This window comes from Rhinatrema bivittatum, chromosome 1, assembly GCF_901001135.1.
Source record: "Rhinatrema bivittatum chromosome 1, aRhiBiv1.1, whole genome shotgun sequence".
Lineage (NCBI taxonomy): Eukaryota > Metazoa > Chordata > Amphibia > Gymnophiona > Rhinatrematidae > Rhinatrema > Rhinatrema bivittatum.
In genome coordinates, this window is record NC_042615.1 from 489,232,912 (window position 1) to 489,252,217 (window position 19,306).

Here is a 19,306-nt window from a genome sequence, read left to right on the forward strand (position 1 = left end):
CCGCCCACACAAACAATAGCTGAGTCTCTCGAGCAACAGTATAATTCTTCGTCCCTCCTTGGTGGTTGATGTACGCCACCGTCGTCGCATTGTCGGAAAACACTCGAACCATCTGCCCCTCGATCAAGGGCAGGAACACCTCCAGAGCCCTGTGCACTGCTCTGGTCTCCAGACGATTGATCGACCAGGACACCTCCACTGTGGACCAAAGCCTCTGGGCAGAATGACCCAGGCACATCGCCTCCCAGCTCTTCAGGCTGGCGTCTGTGGTCATCACCACCCAGTCCGGGCCTCCAGATCCACTCCCTTTTCTAGATTGTGCCTCGAGAGCCACCACGAAATACTGAACCTGGATTCTCCTTGAAGAGGTAATGGCAGATGATATTCCTCCGACAACTGATTCCACCTGGACAAAAGCGCCTTTTGCAACGGACGCATGTGAGCAAAGGCCACGGAACAAAATCCACTGTTGAGACCATAGACCCAAACATCTGTAAGTAATCCCAGACACTAGGGTCTGAATGGCTCAGACGCATCACCTGCAACTTCAACATCCTGTCTGCTGTTAGAAACACCCTGCCTTTCTGGGTACTGAAGCGGACTCCCACATACTCAAACAACTGGGACGGAACCAGGTGACTCTTTGCTACGTTGATCATCCAACACAGAGACCTCAGGGTGTCCATCATGCGCTGCACAGACTGCCCACATTCCTCCTCTGTCATCGCCCGAATGAGCCAATCGTCCAGATATGGATGAACAAGAATTCCCTCTCGCTTCAAGGCTGCCGCCACTACCATCACCTTTGTGAAGGGTGTGGGGAGCCGTGGCCAATCCTAAAGGAAGAGCTTGGAACTGGAAGTGCTGGCCCAGCACCATGAATCGAAGAAACCTCTGATGCTCCTTTCAAATGGGAATATTGAGGTAAGCTTTGGTCACATCCAAGGACGCCAGAAACTTGTCTCCTTCCAGAAACGTGGCACCTGTAAAGTTAAGTTTACCTTTTGCAAATCCAAGACGGGACAGAAAGTACCCTCCTTCTTGGGCACCACAAAATAAATGGAGTACCATCCTGGACCTTGTTTGATCAGCGGGACTGGAATTATGGCTTCCAAGGTTAGCAACCTTTGTAGAGTCCCCTCTACAGCATCCCATTTTCTTTATGATGAGCAGTGGGACTCTAGAAAAGCCTCCTTGACCAGGCACGAAAATTCTAAGTCGTAATAGTCTCTTATCACCTCTAGAACCCACTTGTCCGAGGTGATCTTGACCCACTACTTGAAAAAAACGGGACCACCTGCCCCCTAGTGCTTCCACTGAGGTGTGGGAGAGCCTGACTTAATTGCGAAGCCTTACCCCCTCTAGTCCTGACGAACAGTCGCTGGAGGATCTGCGGGCACCCCGAGGTTGAGGCCCCCTTTTCTTGAATGAAACCTCCTTGAATCCCGAAAACAGGACCAGGGTGGAAAGATCTTCTTACTGCCCTTCTTATCCTCTGGCAGTCTGTTCCCTTTAGATTCCCCTAGGGACTTCATCAACTGATCGAGATCCTCCCCGAACAACAGCTTCCCTTTAAAAGGAAGCTTTTACAGCTGGGCCTTGGATGACATGTCACAGACCAATTACGCAATCACAGAAGCCTGCGTGCAGCCACTGCCGAGACCATGCTCCTGGAGGATGTACGCACCAAATCATACCACACATCCGCCACCTAGGCCACAACAGCCTCCAGATGCGCCGCCTGAACAGGACTGAGCACTCAGACAACTGATCCGGTGTCTTCTGAATCTAGCACAAGCAGGCCCACTGCATCATACTGGCACACACCGTGGCTCAGAAACTTAAGGCTGAAACCTTAAATATGCGTTTCAACTGAATCTCCAATTTACAGTCCTGAACACCGGAATCGTGGTCTTCTTAAGCACCGCAGACACAGCCGCATCCACCTTAGGGGTCTTTAGGCGATCCAAATGCACCTCCATCAAAGGATAAAGCTTTGCCATAGCCCTCTTGACCTTCAAGCCTGCTTCCGGCAAATCCCACTCCTGGCTGAGCAGCTTCTGAATGTTCTTAGGCAACAGCAAGGCACTAGGACCACGCAGCCCATCCAGGACTGGATTCACTCCATTATCCGACTCTTCCTGAGTCAGCTTAATCCCCAACTCTTCCATTACCCGAGGGATGAGAGGACGCAGCTCCTCTTTCTTAAACAGCCGGACCACCTGAGGGTCATCCCCTTTGGTCACTGGACCCTCATCCAGATCCAGAACATTCTTATTCGCATCAGGATCAGGATTCCGCCCATCCGGATCCAAGTTCTAATCCACTCCCTGCAGTGACACAGGATCCTCCGGTATGTCATCTGAGTCATCCAGGTCCCTGGGGTCTCCCCTCCGCACCAGTGCGACGCAACCCTAGGCGCTTGAGCAGATCTCCAAAACCGCCCGCCGCTGCCAACCTTGGTCTTTTGGGCGAAACTGGCTGCTTCCCCCTGGATCTCTTCTCTCCTTCAACCATCCTTTTTTGCCAGGAAAGCTCTATGTAACAGCAGGACAAACTCCGGAGAAGACTCCTCCAGACCATCGGTCCCCTGTGTGTTTAGACTATCCTCTGAGTCTGCACCCTCCTCCTGGCTTTCCTCTGCTGCCTGCACCACAGGAGAGAGTGGGGGAGGGGTGTCACTGGACCTCCCTGGCCGTGATCCCCCGCGGGCACATCCGAAACTGAGGCCCTCCCCTGCACCACTGCCGTGGTCTCTGAGGATCGGGAGACCCTCCTGACCCTTAACCCCCCCCCCCCCAATGGAGGATTCCCTCCTCCCTCGATGCACAACCAGTGCAGAGGGAGCGGGAATCAAGGAGGGCTGACCAAAGCTCGCAGGCCTTGCATGCCGCCATGCGCAATTTTGCTGCCAAGAGCCACGCAGTCCGAACACGCTGCCCCACAATAGGCCGCACCACGTGAACACTCCGCTGGGCCGCGCAATTGCAAGCGGCACGTGGGAAATTGTGGCAGGCCGAGCGATGCACACAACCTTACCACACACCACAGGATTTCCCCCACCGGGGAAAATAACCAACGTGACCCTCTGGCAGCTCCCGCTTGCCGACTACCCTGGTCACTGAACCGCCGACCGATTCTCCTGTTTCCTCTACTTGTTTGTTTTTTTTTTTTTTTTTAAACTAAACTTAATTGAGAAGAACAAAAGAGTACTTCCCTTCAGAGAGACAGCAGTTGGCAGGAGGGGACTTCGGAGACCAAGAAGTAGCCAGTCTCCTGGCTATCAAGGTCTCCAGAACAGAGCAGGCCACTGCAGTCATGGATATCCAACCCCCCCGATTGCCCGGCTTGACCCGAGGGATGGCCCACAAAGGAACCTAGCACCTCGGGGAGCTACTCTAACTTCTTATTCCAAATCTCATCTCTCAGGCAGAACTGCAGGTTTGCATCTCTACCATCTGCTGGAGACAGAGAAATACTGAGGGACTTCAGGTGGCACTCTCGTTATGTAGCAGTGCCTCAAAGTTTTTGTTCTCTGCCTCCATCTGTTGGTAGGGATGCAAAACTCACTCGTTGAGACTGATCTGGGTATGAACAGGAAATTGAAATATTTCCTCTTTTTACTTTCTGCTCTCTCCTCTCTCATTCTTCCTATCTGCTCTCCTTTCCCCATTCCTCCTCCTCTATTGTCCTACACTTTCCTCCATGCCTCATCCCCTTCCTCCTATACAATCATCCTGAATTCATTTACCCCTTCCCCATCCATCCTTCCACCATAACCAGTCTTTTCCCTCTGTTCCCCCTCCTCCTCCTCTCTTCAGTTCACTCCTTCAATCCCCAGTCCTCTCTTTTCCCCTCCTGCTCCCTTGCTTACCCCCCCCCCCATCCCTCTCTCTCTCTGAACCCCAGAAAGCTCTCCCCACATCCCTCATCTACCCCAGGAAAGCTCTTCCCATACTCGCCTGATTCCTGAAAAGCTCTCCCCCCCACAGCAACAAGATTTCTGGTACCCGGTCCTCCCCCTAATTCAATTATAATGATTTGCCCTCCCCACCAGATCCCCCTGTGTGGCTTGGCGTACCCTCCCTATCCTTCTTCTTCCCCACTGGCAGAGTGGCACTTAATGCAGTGCCAGCTTTCTGTTCCACGTGGAACTAGATCGGCTGCGTGAGTGGCACAGATCCCAAATACAGAAAAAGGGACCACAACTTAGAAAAGGATACAGGCAGAAAAAAAAATGAATTTTTCTGGTATAGCAAGTAGTAAGCCATTTCAAATATTACCTTCAACCAATGCTGTATGGATTTCTTTTTATATATAAAAATCAATCTGTTTCTTGATGTTTTTTTTTTTGGTTTGTTTTTTTGCAGTCTACCCCCAAAAATCAGATGACAAATTCAGACTCTGAAATGATTTCTGATTATATATACTTGTAACATAGTAACACAGTAAACTAAAGCAGATAAAGACAAAGTGGTCCATCCAGTCTACCCAGCAGGTTGTTTCAGGTTGTAACTGGTGCTCCGTGCAGGTTACCATAGGGGTAAACGAGACCCCATTCAAGTCATAAAAGCAGATGATGGCCAAACCCCTTCTCCCAACATTTATTCATTTCTTCTTGTGGTGTACAGAGGGAATGTTCCTGCCCTACCACAATCATGTGTGAACTATTCGTTGTAGTAATATGAACAGCCAGATAGCTAAAATATGCCATACTGGGTCAAACCAAGGGTCAATCAAGCCCAGTATCCTGTCTCCATTGTGGCCAATCCAAGTCACCAATACCTGGCAAGTCCCCAAACAAATAGATCCCATTCTACTAATGCATAATGTTCTTATGTAGTGGCGTTATGACCACGGAGTTTAATTATCAAAATCTTGGGGGGGAGGGGGGGGGGGGGGGGCGGGCAGCCTGTGGACCTGAAAATTAATTGGTGCGTATGGGGCTCACGCTAGGCTGAAGGTTTGCCTAGCGTGCCCAATACCCTTAACACTGCACCTGCTCTGCTGAAAGATAAAGTAGAGAACATAAGAAATTGCCATGCTGGGTCAGACAAAGGGTCCATCAAGCCCAGCATCCTGTTTCCAACAGAGGCCAAACCAGGCCACAAGAACCTGACAATTACCCAAACACCAAGAAGATCCCTAGTTACTGATGCCAGTAACAGCAGAGGCCATTCCCTAAGTCAACTTGATTAATAGCAAGTGGAGGGACAGACCTCCACTTACACCTGCCCTTGCAGAGAGCACAGATGCTTTCTCAGGTTGGAGAACCTCTGTTGTAGCAGGGTGAAGGCACAGACGCCTCGGAGGTTCTCTCACCTTATATCTGTTGCCATAGGTCAGGTCCAGCTCAGACTCCTCAGGGTTGAAGAACATTCCAGGCTTCTTGGTCATCATTTTGGTGTACACTGCTTCGTTTGGCTGCACTCGGATTACCAGCTCATTTCGTTTACACTGCTGGTTAAAAATATCACCAGGGACATCCCGAAACTGCAGCCGCACCTCAGCCTTACGCTCATTCAGTGCCTTCCCACAGCGGAGGATGAACGGGACGCCTACGAGCAAAACAAAAAAAAACAAAACACACCCCAGAGTCATCCCTGCATTAGAGCCCTCAGCACAAATCCTAGAATCACCTGTCACTCAGGAGCCATCGGCATAGGCCTCAGAGTCACCCCAACGTCAAAGAACCATCAAGACCAACCCTAGAGTCACCCCAGCACAGAGGAGCCTTCAACCCAGATCCAACTTCACACGAGCTCTGACAAATTATGTCATCGTGAGTGACAGAAACTGAACTGCTGCACGCAATAATGCACGCGCCAGAGAGGCAAGAAGGGCAGGGCTGGGGATAGATCCCTTCCCTGCAGACACTTACTGTCCCATCGCTCATTCTGAACATACAGCACTGCAGCGGCGAACGTGGAAGTGAGAGAGCCTGCGGGTACGGTGGCATCGTCGAGGTAACCCTTCTTTTCTTCTCCTTGACCCTGGGGGTTCCCCACGTACTGCCCCAGAACCACATCACTCAGCTGGATCTCAGAGATGGACTTAAGAACTTTTACCTAAAAACAGCAACAAGTTATTCTACAGGAGCTCAATATGTACAGCTCACAGGATAGAGATGGGGGGATATAGTAGAGAAACAAACCTTTTGGTGCAGAAAGCTGTAAAACTAGAGCTCATAGGATGAAACTAAGCGGGCAGACCCAAGAATAATATTAAAAAATATTTTTTTTTCAGAGAAAGGGTGGTGGATGCATGGAGCAGCCTCCCAGAGGAGGTGGTGAAGACAAACAGCAACAGAATTCAGGAAAAACTGAGGAGCCCTAGGTGCAAAATAGTAAGGGAAAAGGCACAGATCAACCTGGGTCTTTGGCAGCACGCCAAGCATAGACTAGATGGGCCTGTATATTCTCTGTTTCTATAGCATGAATAGCCGAGCTAGGACTGAAACCCTAACAACCCGGGTCCTGCCTAGGGAGGGTCAGCTGGGCTGGAAAGCTCATTTCTAGGCAGGGCAACTGGCGTGCTCCCAGGGCAGCATCAAAGGTGCAAACCTTTTCATCTCGGACGTCATCTGAGTTGGTGGAGGTTGGTTTCTCCATAGCCACGAGACAGAGCATCTGTAAGAGGTGATTCTGCATCACATCCCTAAAAGTGAAAATGCACCAGTAAAACATCACCAGGAAGGGAGGCATGGATGAAGTCTGAAAACATGCACGCGTCCGTTCTTCCTCACCGAATTATGCCAAATTCGTCAAAGTACCCTCCACGGCCTTCGGTTCCAAATGGCTCTTTAAAGGTTAGCACCACACAACCAATGTGGTCGCGATTCCAGATTGGGCCAAAGATCCTGTTGCCAAACCTTTAAATAAAACAAGGGGCTCTGTGAAAAGTGAAACTAGAGGCAGGTCTAGACTTGCTGCCATGATTGTTTTTAGCTTGGCAATTTTCCTTTTTCCTTGTTTTTCCCCCGCTGAGTTGAAACCAGGACTAGGATCTAGAGTCGTAAGACTTTATCTGCAGTCACCCAGGGATTTTTGCCTATTTTAATAACCACTCTCTCCCCTCAACCCACAGCAATGACCGTCCTTGGCCAGGGGCCACACATGGCAGCTCCCTCCAGATTCCACCACATAGGCATCCCAAGTCTGGCCACTAGGTGTCACTGTTGTGCAATGGATAAGATTCCCTCCCCCCCCCCCCCCCCACTCAAGAGGACAGGAGTGAGACCTCCACAGCTTTCCTGGCTGGCCCTGATTACTGAGCCCAGGCCTCTAGCATGACATTGCAAAGCGCAGATGCTGAACCAACAGACACTTAACACAGCAGAGCCCCAGCAAGTACACACCTCAGCACCATCAGATTCTGTACCATCTCCTTCCCCAGGTAGTGATCAATGCGGTAAATCTGATCCTCTCTGAACAGGGCCGAGATATGATTGGAAAGCTTATTGGAGCTTTCGAGATCCTTCCCAAATGGCTTCTCTACAATGAGACGATTCCAACCTCTAAAAAAAAAAAAAAAAGGAAAAGATCTAGGAAACGTACCAAAAACATCTCCCACTAAAGGGCATTGCCAGCAGTTTCTGAATCACATGAATACAAGTGGGTACCAGCAAACCCTGGAACCATCCCCCCAGGGCAAGAGGTCAGTGATTGTGGGGAGATATTCCACATTGGGGAGGAGGAAAGGGGTGCAGTGCGACCACCACCAGGATGTGAAATAGCACCACATACAGCTCACATCAGACAATCAACACAACTTGAAGTTCGTGTTTTAGAGTATTTTGGCCTCAAAATTCCACCACAGAATAGGACAGTAGATAAAAACCACAGGGGCCCATCTAGTTTGCATGATTTCATTCCTGAGAGTAATGCCATTGCCCCCCTTCCCCCCCCCCCCCCCCCCCCCCGTTGATGTCTTCCCCTTCGCTCCCGTGAGGCTCAAGGACCCCGTGCTCTTATCCCAGGCCGCCTTGAATTCTGTTACTGTTTTCGTCTCTACCGCATTTCCTGGGAGGCCGTGCCATTTAAGAGGTAGGAAGGCTCCTCACACTTGACTCATGCAGGTCTCCTTAATGTTTCTGGTGACGTCTTCATAAACGCTGGGTGGCAGTGCCAGGTAGAAGAGGCGATTCGCTTTCTTCCCTTTGGGCAGAGAGTTCATGTGGGCGTGGAGTTTCTCAAAGGACGACCTCTCGTCGTACTGTCCGGAAACATAGGAAGTGAGGCTAAAGAAGGCGTCCAGCTTCTTCTGATCCTCCGCAGTCACCTAAAATACAGACACAGAGCCCTCCCCATCAATGCCAAAAACCAGTGTCCTGACAGCACCCATCCCAGACCCGGCCGCTGCCAGGGTTTCTCGACAGCACCTGATCTCCCCTTCCCACCTTCATGTAAGGCTGAGTTTGCTTCCTAAGGCTCTCCACTGTCAGATTGGACCTGGCATAGCCTATGATGAACGTGTGCTCAGGCAGCAGCCCGTCATTAAATAGCCACCTGAAGAAAGGGAGAAAGAAAAATTCACTCTCAAGCTGACGTCAAGATAAGGAGGAATGATCAAAGCTGCCTGCAGCAGACAGAAGCCTTAAGTCTTCACCTTTCTCCCTCTTCTTCGAAGTCTCCTGCCAAACTACACTCTAGCCCACCTCAACAGTTTCCCCCCCCCACCTCCTCCTGTGTTCCTTTCAGCTCCTATCTCCATCTTACCCTTAAAATTTCCTTCCTACCACCTTTAAACCCACTGTTAATGCCCAGTTTACCCCATTTCTGATCACCTCTTTTCTGCGTCCTAGGGAACGGTATAGAACTCGCGATCCCTTCTCTCCATTAAGCGCAGCCGCCATACCACCGGGGCCCTTGGGGTACGTTTAAGCCTGCATCTTTGTTCACAAGCTGTTTCTGCACACTCATTACAAACCCTTGTGTCTGTCGTCCTATATCTCTTTACACACACACAGGCGATGTACGGAGTGGCACCGTATCGACATGAAAAAATGCCAGAGGATGGAGTGCAGCAAGGGTGCATCGAGCGTATCGTGATGAGATTAGTTGCAACTAGCATTAAAGGACAGGGCCCTTAACTGGATTCAATCTTTTGGCCAACAGTTCACAGCAAATAAAAACTGACAATGGTACTTCATCCTGGAGACCCATTAAAACTGGGGGCCCTCTATCCATGTCCCTTTTTAATAAATACAGTATCTAATACCACTGTGCAAACTTCTTTCTGGCCTCAGGCTCCATTTTTGCCAACTATGTTCAATTTCTCATTCCTGTTGACAGTGCCTTGATCCTTAAGCCCCATCTTTAAACGTTTACCTTTCTGCGATTCAAAGATGGCTTTCCTACCACAGACTCTTGCTAAATGTCGATAAAACAGAGATAATTTATCTAGCAATTACTGAGCAGCTGCCTGTATTTAAATTTGGCCCCAATAAGATCTCTATATCGAACTATGCCAGTGACCTGGGGGTAAATCTTGAAAACAGACTTACGATTGTACATATTTGAGCAATGATCAAAGCTGGTTACAACAAGCTTCACATACCAAGATGCTTAAAACCTCAACTTGATTATGAAGATTTCCTTACGGTCTCTACAAACATTTATATTCTCTACCTTAGATAATTGCAATCCTTTATTCCTGGGACTCCCAGGTAGTACACGGAGATCATATATGCTCCAGAACTCAGCAGCTTGGGTTGTATCTAGTCTGAGAAAGCAGGACCATTTTGCTCCAACATTATGTTCATAACATTGGCTTCCAATTCACTTTCGTATACACTATAAAATATTAACTCTGATTCATAAGCTTCTCACTAATGAGAATACTGTCTGGCTTGGAGCAACATTACAATTTTATGCTCTACAAAGAACTCAGAGATCGTCGAATAAGGAATGACTAGAAGTGCCTTCAGGACACCGCGCCCATCTCAGTGAAGTCCATGACACAGCCTCGCTGGCCCAAGACTCTGGAATTCAATGCCCGAATTACTAAGAACTACAACTGCCACCAAGCCCTTCAAGAAAGCCTTAAAAACTTGGCTTTTCACAACAGCATTTGATATTAAGTTACTTTGCATGTTATATGCTGACCCAGAAACGTGATTGTGATATTGGTCATGTGCTACTGTATTATGTATTGTTTGCATTTTATACTACGTATGTTTTAACTTTGTGAACTGGCCTGATTTCCCCAGGAAGGAAGTAAATTATAAACTAGAAAAATACCATAGTGTGGGGTAGATCTTCTTTTTGGCCAAGTCTCCCTGCAACAAGCGAAAAAAAAAAAAAGAAAAAGATATTAAAGAATGAAACATTAAAACTGTGACAAAATTCCCAGTGAAGACCCTGCACTCCCCCCCCCCCCCCCCCCACCATATCTACGAGTATCTGCGCCCAAGCCAACTTCCTCGCCCCACCCGGCTGCTCGAAAGTAGCTCAAACATGTACCTTTTCCTAAGATCCTTAAATAACTTTAGACTGCCCATAGATTTGCCAGCAGTCAGAAACTCTGTCCTCGCTGCTCTCTCCAATGGAGGCAGGCGCTGACGAAGCTTTGGCCGGGGGCAGCACCGTGAACAAGGAGACAGGCAGGTCGATGCAATCAAGTGCGTGAAAAACACGCGCGTCCAAACCGGGTGGAGTAGAGGAGTAGCCTAGCGGTTAGAGCAGCGGGCTATGAACCAGCAGACCAGGGTTCAAATCCCACAGCCGCTCTTTGTGACCTTGGGCAAGTCACTTAATCCTCCGTTGCTTCAGATTTAAAACTTAGATTTTAAGACTTATGGGGATAGGGAAATACCTACAGTACCTGCATGTAATCTGCTTTGTCGCGCTTAAAAAAAAATGCGGAAAGCGGAAAATCTAAATAAAATTGTGCACATCCTCTCCTGGGTGCCCGAAGCAACATGTAAACGAGCTGTTGCACTAAAATGGACGCGCTAGGGGTAAATTGTGCGTCCCTAGTGCTTCCTTGGCATCAGGCACTCAGGAGACTTGGCTGTGTGCAGGTTACCAAAGCAGACAGTGAATTTACCAGCACAGTATGCACGGCCTGGAGCGGGTATATTGTGCGTCCAGATATTTTTTTTCTCTCAAACATTTTTTTTTTTTTTTTTTTAAAGGATGCGGCTTTCTGTGGTTCCTCCTACCTGTATTGCAACGATCCTAGGTAGGAAGAACCACGGTAAATCAGCATTTTTTTTGTTTTTAAGTAAACCCCTTGATGGGCGGCAGGCGTAAAGTTTGATGGGTTAAAAAGTGCACCTTGGGGCACAGTGATTTTTTGCATCATGGGGTAATTGCTAATAGCTTCATCTACATGGCATTTACATGTGATGAGCACTATTAGCTATGCTTTCGTTTGGACGTGCATCTTGGAGGCGCTGATCCCTTATTGCATTGGGGGTTACTGACGCGGGTCCAAAACGCGTGTACAACCGCTCGCTAACCTGTGTGCTTTGCGTGCTTTTTGCATCGGCCTCAGAAGGTTTAATTGTCTGAGGCAGAGCGCCTCCCCCACTTTGCAGACCTGAGAAACATTCTTAATGACATCCAATAAAAAAAGGTTGGGTTAATGGTACAAAAAAAAGCACCCCTTCCCCCCGAAAAACAAAAAAAAAAAAAAGCAAACATTAAGATATTAGTAAACATGTATTTGGAAATAGCACATCAATCCATCTATTGTCTCTCTCCACTCCCCACCCATGATTTTCCCCACATGGCACTGCCTTATTGTACTCTTCCCTATGAGCCCTCCCACCCTAAGTACCTCCTTTCCTCCATTAGAGGAGCACTAAAACATTTCAAAGCTAACCAGAACCCTAAAATAAGCAGGTCTTAGGGCCTCTTCCTTGCTGCTCTCCTCCATATATTCCCTTCACACATTTTCCTCTCCCCTCCATCCTTGCATATTCTCTCCTTCTCCTCCCCACCCACTTTCCACCCCTTGCCTCACACCTTCCTCTCTCCCCTCTCTCGCATACTCTCTGCTCCCCTCACACTATACTGCTACTCCCCACCCTCCATATTCAGGCACTCTGTCGCCCTTCCCCCATAATTCCCACTCCTTCTTCCTCTGGAGCTTTCACCTCTATTCTGCCCTGCATTTTTTCCCATTTCTCTTTCCATCCCCAAATTTTAGCAGCAGCACTGCAGGGATATCTTCTAACCCAGTCCTGAGGGTCTGAAGAAAGGGAAGGCCTAGCTGCTTACACAGGCTGCTGCTTTTTTTTTTTTTTAAGGAATCCTAATCTACTAACAATGAACACCACAGAGCTCTGCTGCCAGTGCCTCCCGCTTCCCTCTCCCTGCTGAGCAGGGGTGAATCAGCACATTCTGAAACAAGTCTGACAGGATGGCACAAAACGCAACCTAACTCCTGCCTGCGGGGAGCAACAGGCTGAATCCAGCCCCTACCCACCTCCCCCCTCCCATCCCCCAACGAGTTTCGCCATCGGACACTGATCAGCATTTCTCCATTCAGCCCAAAGCCCCATTCCGCTCATGTTATGCAATTTCCATCCACTCCTTCCCTAAAGCAGAAGTAGCTTAACCCCACTGTAGACAGAAAAAAAAAGGCTTCCAGAAAGAGAGAAGCAAATCCTTTTACAACTTCCTTCACTTACACAACATACTAATGGCACAATGACTGGTACATAGCAGAACACCCTGCGTACAACTGACCTGCACAGACAGGTATCAGATAATATGGAAATAGTTAGCACCCATTACAAAAGCGCACACAACTCATTTGCAATCAGATACTCTAGCACTGCCAGATGAGATTGGAAAGGGACAAGTCTCAACCCCATGAATCAACAGAAAGCTTTTAGACCTCTTAGCAGCTGGAAACTTTCCCCATCCTGAAACATAAGATGTTCCAAGGCTGCAAATCCACTCCACAAGACAGGATGAGTGCTGGGGCAAATTAGGTGCCCCCATTTCTGCTCTTAGAGCCTGGGGCAAAGACAGAGCACATCACAACCTCCGGAAAGTGTATCCTGGCAAGAGATTCTGGAACCTTCCTTAGGGGGTCGATTTTAAAAGGCACGTGCGGTTCCCGGCGCGCGCACATGGCCGCCACCAATTTTATAACACACGCGTGCCAGTGCGTGCATAATATAAAATCAGATGGCTGCTAACTACACGCGGCAACGCAATCAAGCCTCCCCCAGTTCCCTCCCAGTCCGCTCCAATCAAGGAGTGGATTGGGAGGGAACGTCCCTACCGCCCCCTACCTAAATTCCTCCCTCTTCTCCTCTCCTCCCCACCCCCTAAAACCTTCTTAGCAACTTATGGTTGTTTTTTTTTATTACTACTTCCTGCTCTTCCCGAGCAGAAGCAGTTTGCGCTGGCTTGTGTTTCCCCGGGACAGCTGTCCTGGCCGGCCTCCGACCTGCCCAGACCACGCCCTGGCCCACCCCTTTTTCAGAGCCTGGCACCCACTTTTTCAGGGCCCTGGCCCACTCCTTTTTCAGTGCGCATATCAACACTTACGCGTATGGCCGGGCCCTTTTGAAAACGCGTTCGCAGGGCCCGGCCTCGCGTATAAGTGCAGATTTAAAATTTGGCCTTAGCCTGCCTGCCATCTAGCCAACAGGAGGTTGTGAGAGATGAAATACAGGACAAGGCTCTGCCAAGCAGCAGTGTTTTCTTGCATGGCATTCTGGTAAATTCACCACTGAGCGAGGGTATGTGATGCATTACAGAATTCTAGCAGACATTATCAGTCCCGGAGAAAAAAAAAAAAGGTTGCACTACAAGAGCACATCCCTTCCTCCAAAGTTGGATTCTGATGTCAGCAGAATCCCCCTCAGAGGCAACAAGCATGAGCCTACCATTAGGAAAAAGGGGGATATCTAATCTTATAAAGGCACAACTAAATAAATGCCCCATCTGCAATCCAAGCACCATGTGTGTGGAGGGCAGCAGGCAGGGGCAGGTACTCACGGAGGCGCCGACGACGATGAAGATGTGCGTGTCCGCCTGATGTAAGATTTCTTCGCTGTACAGCTCCTCTCTCAGGATCCCGCACACCTCAGAGCGGCTCAGGTGCACTTGTTCAGCAACGTGACTCATTTTTTTTCCTGGGGAGAGCATGGGAAAAGTTGAGTCTCTCTAAAAACATTCCATAGAAAGACAATTAGAAGAGAAAGAGGTTTATGATACCATGGGCAGAAAACGTTCCTGCTCCTTGAAGGGGGTGGGGTGAGGGATTGCATAAAGTTTTCTTTCCCCCTGCTGCTGCTCCAGGCAGGCTTTAGCCAGTGCCAGAATTCTGCTCTGGGACTGTGCTATTTGAAGCAGGCAGAAGAATAATGTCGGCAGAGATCTTAACAGTGGACAAACAAGAGGAAACTTTGGTGACAAATCCCAAATCACATTTCCAGCTCTCTCCCTTGAGTTATTCAATTGCAGGATAAGTGCCATCCTCCTCCCCCTCAGTTTCAATCACAACTGAAAAATGCACACGATGCACGTCTACTCCTTTTATATGCAATGAGACTACTCTCTCAGAAGTATGGAAAAAAATTGTAAAAGTAATTTCATATATCCAAATCACGTCTCATTCTGCATTACGGAACTGATTTCCCATTGGCAAGGAGGATGAGAAAAATAAGTTCAGGGGCCTCTCAGAGGCATATGGCAAAGGAGAAGCATGATGACCTCACATCCAAGGACGACTGGTCTACAACTAAAAATCTACAAATGAAAAAAAAAAAAATCTGAAGAAAAACTACAGTGCCCTGCATCTGGAGGTGAAGGACACATTCTGCCAAGTCTTTCTGCTGTATCCTCGGGATACACTAGGCAGGATGTCGATTAGTGCATCACAAACTTGAAGGAGCATTTTAGAGCTTTAGGAGTATCAATTGCTTGCAGTGCCAGGGTTCTCAGTACCGAAGATAAGCAGACTCTGGGGTTTGGTCTATTTATACCCAGGTACAGGTATCATGATATAAGTATCTAATACTCGCCCTGTGCCAGTGCTGCCAAATACTAGTAGTTTAAAAGCCCATTTAAGCAGCAGCAGTATTGCTAGATCAACTTACCTGTTTTTCGATTTGTCTACTCCTGGGTCTAGTTCCTAGTTCTTATGTCTTTCCGCTTGCCTGAAGAGGAGATGTGCCCTTTTACAAATCCATATCCCTCCCCCGAAGTCTGCTCGTCAATGGATTATCAATTACGATGATATTTCCCACCTAGAGGGAGCCAGAAGAATTCCAGAGGCAGGCGCTGTCAAAACTTTTCATTGCCACTATGGAATGAAGCACATCTCCAAATCCTCACGGGCAGCGGAAAACCATATGCCGAGCACTGAACTACAGCATCTATTCTAAACTATATTCTCTAGTAATGCTGCTCTAAATACATATTACTAAATTACAAAGAAAACCCCCTTACTGTTTCTGCCTTTGCTAACTTCTAGGCACTATGTTCCTTTCTGCACCGATTATCGGGCAAAATGTTGCAACCTGCTTTCAACCCAAAGTACAGAACAACTCTATAGGGCAGTCACTGGGAAACTGCAAATTCATTAGAAATGAAATCACCGCCAACGCACACCACGCGGATAGTGAGGCAGAACCCTTCCCAATACGGAAGCTTTTAATAATTCCCAGCCAGGAGGCAATTATAGGGACATGAGAATTCTCCTCTCGTTTGCACTGCACAGGCTTAGAGCGTGGATAGGCACGGGAACTGAGCCCGCGGAGAAGAGAAGGGCGGGAGGGCGCGAGCTCGCACCTGTCTCAGCACCGGCACAGCAGCGGCAGATCCTCTCGGCAACTCACCCCCACAGGCCCCGATCCCCATTACCGCCCCGCCGATGGCGTCACTCCACGCCTCCACCACCCCACGCCGGGCTAGGCAAACCGAGACCTAGGCAGCAGCCAATCAGAAGCCGTTACAGTCAAACCCAGGGTTCCCAGAACGGGCGCGCGACCCTAATGCCGCTTATAACAACCCCACCTCCGACCTTGTAAGGGCCAATCAGCTTCGAGACCAAAAAAAAGGTCCCGCCTCCTCTCTCTCTCCCCACCAGGAAAAAAAAAAATCTGATGGCAGGTAAGCCGCGCCCTTCCGAACCACAGAACTATCGCATTATAGCTCGTCTGGTCCTCCACGCTAACAGAGGTCGCTCCTGTCTCGTGCTTACATCTCTATGACCCGCCGGCCCTGCTTGCCACATTTTTGTTCTCCATCATCTTCTCTGCAGCTTGTGACAGTGACAGATCATTCGGATTCCGGAAAAGAAAATAAACAGGAAGTGAGACACCTCTCGCATCCTAACGCGGAAACGTGTCCATTTGGTAGGGTTCCTGGAGGGTAAGGAAGGCTCTCACCCGACGGCCTTTTCACTTGTTGGATCTCGGAGGTTCCCGCTATGCCTGTAAGTGTGGGGTGGGGGTAGAGAGCTTAAAAACAGAGCGGGCGGATGGAGCTCCTATACTCTCTCCGGGCCCAAATGAACATCCCCCCCGATAGTTATTTTGCAGCTTCCCAGGTATCCGAATAAGGTGCACATCCTAAAATAGGGCTCGAGCTAAAGGAGATATTTTAAAGGGGAAGCGAGTCAAGTTTTTCTGCCGCCTTACAGAAAGAGGGAAAGTTTTGCAGCCGTGAAGAAAACCTTCCTACGCATTACTTTCCCCTGCACGTCTCAAAGTCCTTGACGATAATAAACATATTTTTGAATCGCCTACGGGAGTGCAGCGCTTTCTAGAACAGTGCGGGGAGACTGAAATCTGCTAAGAAAATGTCCCCACAGCAGGAAAAGGATTGAGTTGTTTCTTTTATCATTCTTTTTGTATGTCCTCTTCAGCTGGGAGGTCTGGGGAGCACCAGGATATCGGTGCATTGTGGTGGCTGAGCTTTATTTGTTTCTTTTGGTTCAGCAGTCTTTTGTGTACTTTCAGTTTACTATATAGTTTGGGGGTGGAGGCAGGGTCAGGATGGATTTGGAAGACTGGGAGCTGTGTGTCTACTGGAAGAAGGGGGGTTCTTGCACCTTGGGACTTGCAGTTTTATTTTCTCTTATAGTTCAACAGGTTCCAGTGATTGTATGAGGAGGTCCTGGATGTCTGATGCAATGCTAGGTGGGGGCTTGGTCGGAGAAAAATGCAGGCCAATGAAATACCAACATGCTAACAACATGCACCCAATACAACCGGCAAATGAGCCACTGTCATAAAAAAGGATGCACTAGGGATAAATTGTGCATCCCTAATTCATCCATGGCATTGGGTGCCCAGGAGAAGTCGCTGTGCATGGCTTAGGAAAACGGATACTCAATTTTACGAGCGTCTGTTTTCCTAACCTGTGCACAGCCACAGATTAGGAAAATGGATGCTTGTTAACTGAGCATCCGTTTCCCTAACCTGATTGCTGGCAAGACATTTTTTTTTTTTTTTACACTAATATTGTGATAGGGCTGGCATTAATTTATGAGGGTAAAAATATGTGCATCAGGCACACTTATTTTTTACATAAAGGGGTAATAGATAATAGCTTCATCAACATGGCTTTTACATGTGGTGAGTGCTATTAGCTACGCACTATTTTGGATGAGCTAATCTCCTTATTGCATAAGGAGTTATGGATGTGCATCAACCTGTGCGCTAGCCTGAGCACACAGTATTGCAATGGCCTAATGGTGTGGCTGCAGCTCAGCTACAGAGTCATGCATGTGGGGTGCAGTAATCTAGAAGAACTGATTGTGATGGGTGATGAAAGACTAATGTGCATGGAGTGAGAGAGGGACCTTGGGGTGATAGTGTCTGGTGATCTAAAGGTGGTGAAAAAATGTGACAAGGCAATAGCTAAAGCCAGAATGCTGGGCTGCATAGAGAAGAATAACCAGTAAGAAAAATGAGGTGTGACGCCCTGTACAGGTCCTTAGTGAGGCCTCACCTGAAGTACTGCATTTAGTACTGGTGTCCATATCTAAAAAAGGATGGAGACAGCCCAAAGAAGAGTGACCAAAACAGTATGGGGTCAGCATCAGAAGAATTATGAGAGGTTGAAGGATCTGAATATGTATACCCTGGAAGAGAGGAGTTGCAGGGGAAATATACAGTTCTTCAGATACCTGAAAGGTTTTAATGATGCACAATTGTCAAACCTTTTCCATTGGAAAGAAATCAGTAGAAATAGGGGTCATGAAATGAAACTCTAGGGAGGACGACTCAGAACCAATGTCAGGAAATATTTCTTTATGGAGAGGATGATGAATGTCTGGAATGCCCTGCCAGAAGAGGTGGTAAAAGCAAAAACAGTGAAAGAATTCAAAGGGGCATGGGATAAACACTATGGATCCCTAAAGGCTAGAGAATGGAAATGAAAAAGATAGTACATGGGGGTAACTTGCTGGTGTAGGGGTTTCTACCCCTAACCACCAAGCCTTGACACTGTTGATTCAATTTCATCATTGCTCTCTGCTTCAAAGGCAGAGGAAAAAGGGGAATAACCTGTGTGGTAGATACTACCATAAGCTTGCTAGGCTGACTGAATGGACCATTTGGTCCTTTTCTGCTGTCATTTCTATGTTTCTGTGTTTAAATGTGTCAGTGTTGGCGACTGGGCTTACTTCATGACCCTCAGGCAATAATCTAAGTTGGTTATTGGCTGTTTGTTTTATGGCTTTATCTACTTCTTTGGAAATCTGGGCTTCTTCGAGGGGTGACATTAACCATGAGAAATGCAAGGGACAAACCCGTGACTTTAAACGCACTTCTTTATTTTATTTCTGGAACAAACTTTTCATTTTTAGTGTAATTTTTTTTTTAAATGTACTTTTTTCAGAACTGTGGATGGAATGTTGTTTGGGAAATTGGACTGGGGTGAGGGGGGGTCAGTTGTTTTGGGGGTGGTGGTGTTTCAATTTGAAACGGAGCCTTTGTCTCAAGATTACTCCTACAGGGGCAACCAGCTTTGTTTGTTCGGGGGACTGTGCTTCTGTGTGTCTTGGAAGGGTGGTCATGGTAGATGGGCGGGACTGGATGTGCTGGGATGCCTTCAGGCCGATACAGAATGGTGTGCTCAGCCCCGTGTTTCCGACCTGCGTCTATTACCCCTTAATACTGTAAGGGGTAAAAGCGCATCAAAAATGCATGGCCAACCCCCTGAAAACTAATAGTGCTCATCGCATGCAAATGCATGTTGATGAGCCTATTAGTCACCTGGGATACTGAAAGTAAAATGTGCGGCCAAGCCGCACATTTTACTCTAAGCAATTAATGCCTGCCCAAGGTTAAATTCTAAGCAACCTGGAAAATGTACAGAAAAGCAGA

The 19,306-nt window shown here is 48.1% G+C and overlaps 2 protein-coding genes across 7 annotated transcripts in view; one reads left to right on the forward strand and one right to left on the reverse strand.

Moving 5' to 3' along the window:
* G6PD (glucose-6-phosphate dehydrogenase) overlaps positions 1-15,906 on the reverse strand; it is a 22,481-nt gene extending 6,575 nt beyond the window's left edge. Inside the window, exons 1-11 of one of the 2 annotated variants that reach the window (XM_029608484.1) lie at positions 15,762-15,856; positions 15,068-15,217; positions 13,965-14,101; positions 10,242-10,279; positions 8,399-8,507; positions 8,063-8,280; positions 7,358-7,516; positions 6,746-6,871; positions 6,564-6,657; positions 5,882-6,068; positions 5,323-5,558 (exon numbers count right to left, since the gene is read on the reverse strand). In XM_029608484.1, coding sequence (XP_029464344.1) covers positions 5,323-5,558; positions 5,882-6,068; positions 6,564-6,657; positions 6,746-6,871; positions 7,358-7,516; positions 8,063-8,280; positions 8,399-8,507; positions 10,242-10,279; positions 13,965-14,093 — 1,296 coding nt within the window. In that variant the 5' untranslated portion in view covers positions 14,094-14,101; positions 15,068-15,217; positions 15,762-15,856. Of the gene's footprint in view, positions 1-5,322; positions 5,559-5,881; positions 6,069-6,563; positions 6,658-6,745; positions 6,872-7,357; positions 7,517-8,062; positions 8,281-8,398; positions 8,508-10,241; positions 10,280-13,964; positions 14,102-15,067; positions 15,218-15,761 lie in introns of both variants that reach the window. The other variant, XM_029608493.1, reaches the window with a different exon arrangement.
* A 197-nt stretch (positions 15,907-16,103) lies between these two features.
* IKBKG (inhibitor of nuclear factor kappa B kinase regulatory subunit gamma) overlaps positions 16,104-19,306 on the forward strand; it is a 77,639-nt gene continuing 74,436 nt past the window's right edge. For 2 of the 5 annotated variants that reach the window (XM_029608438.1, XM_029608447.1), the window contains exon 1: positions 16,108-16,407. The gene's annotated coding sequence lies outside the window, so the exon portion shown is untranslated. Of the gene's footprint in view, positions 16,408-19,306 lie in introns of all 5 variants that reach the window. The other 3 variants (XM_029608430.1, XM_029608420.1, XM_029608417.1) reach the window with 3 other exon arrangements.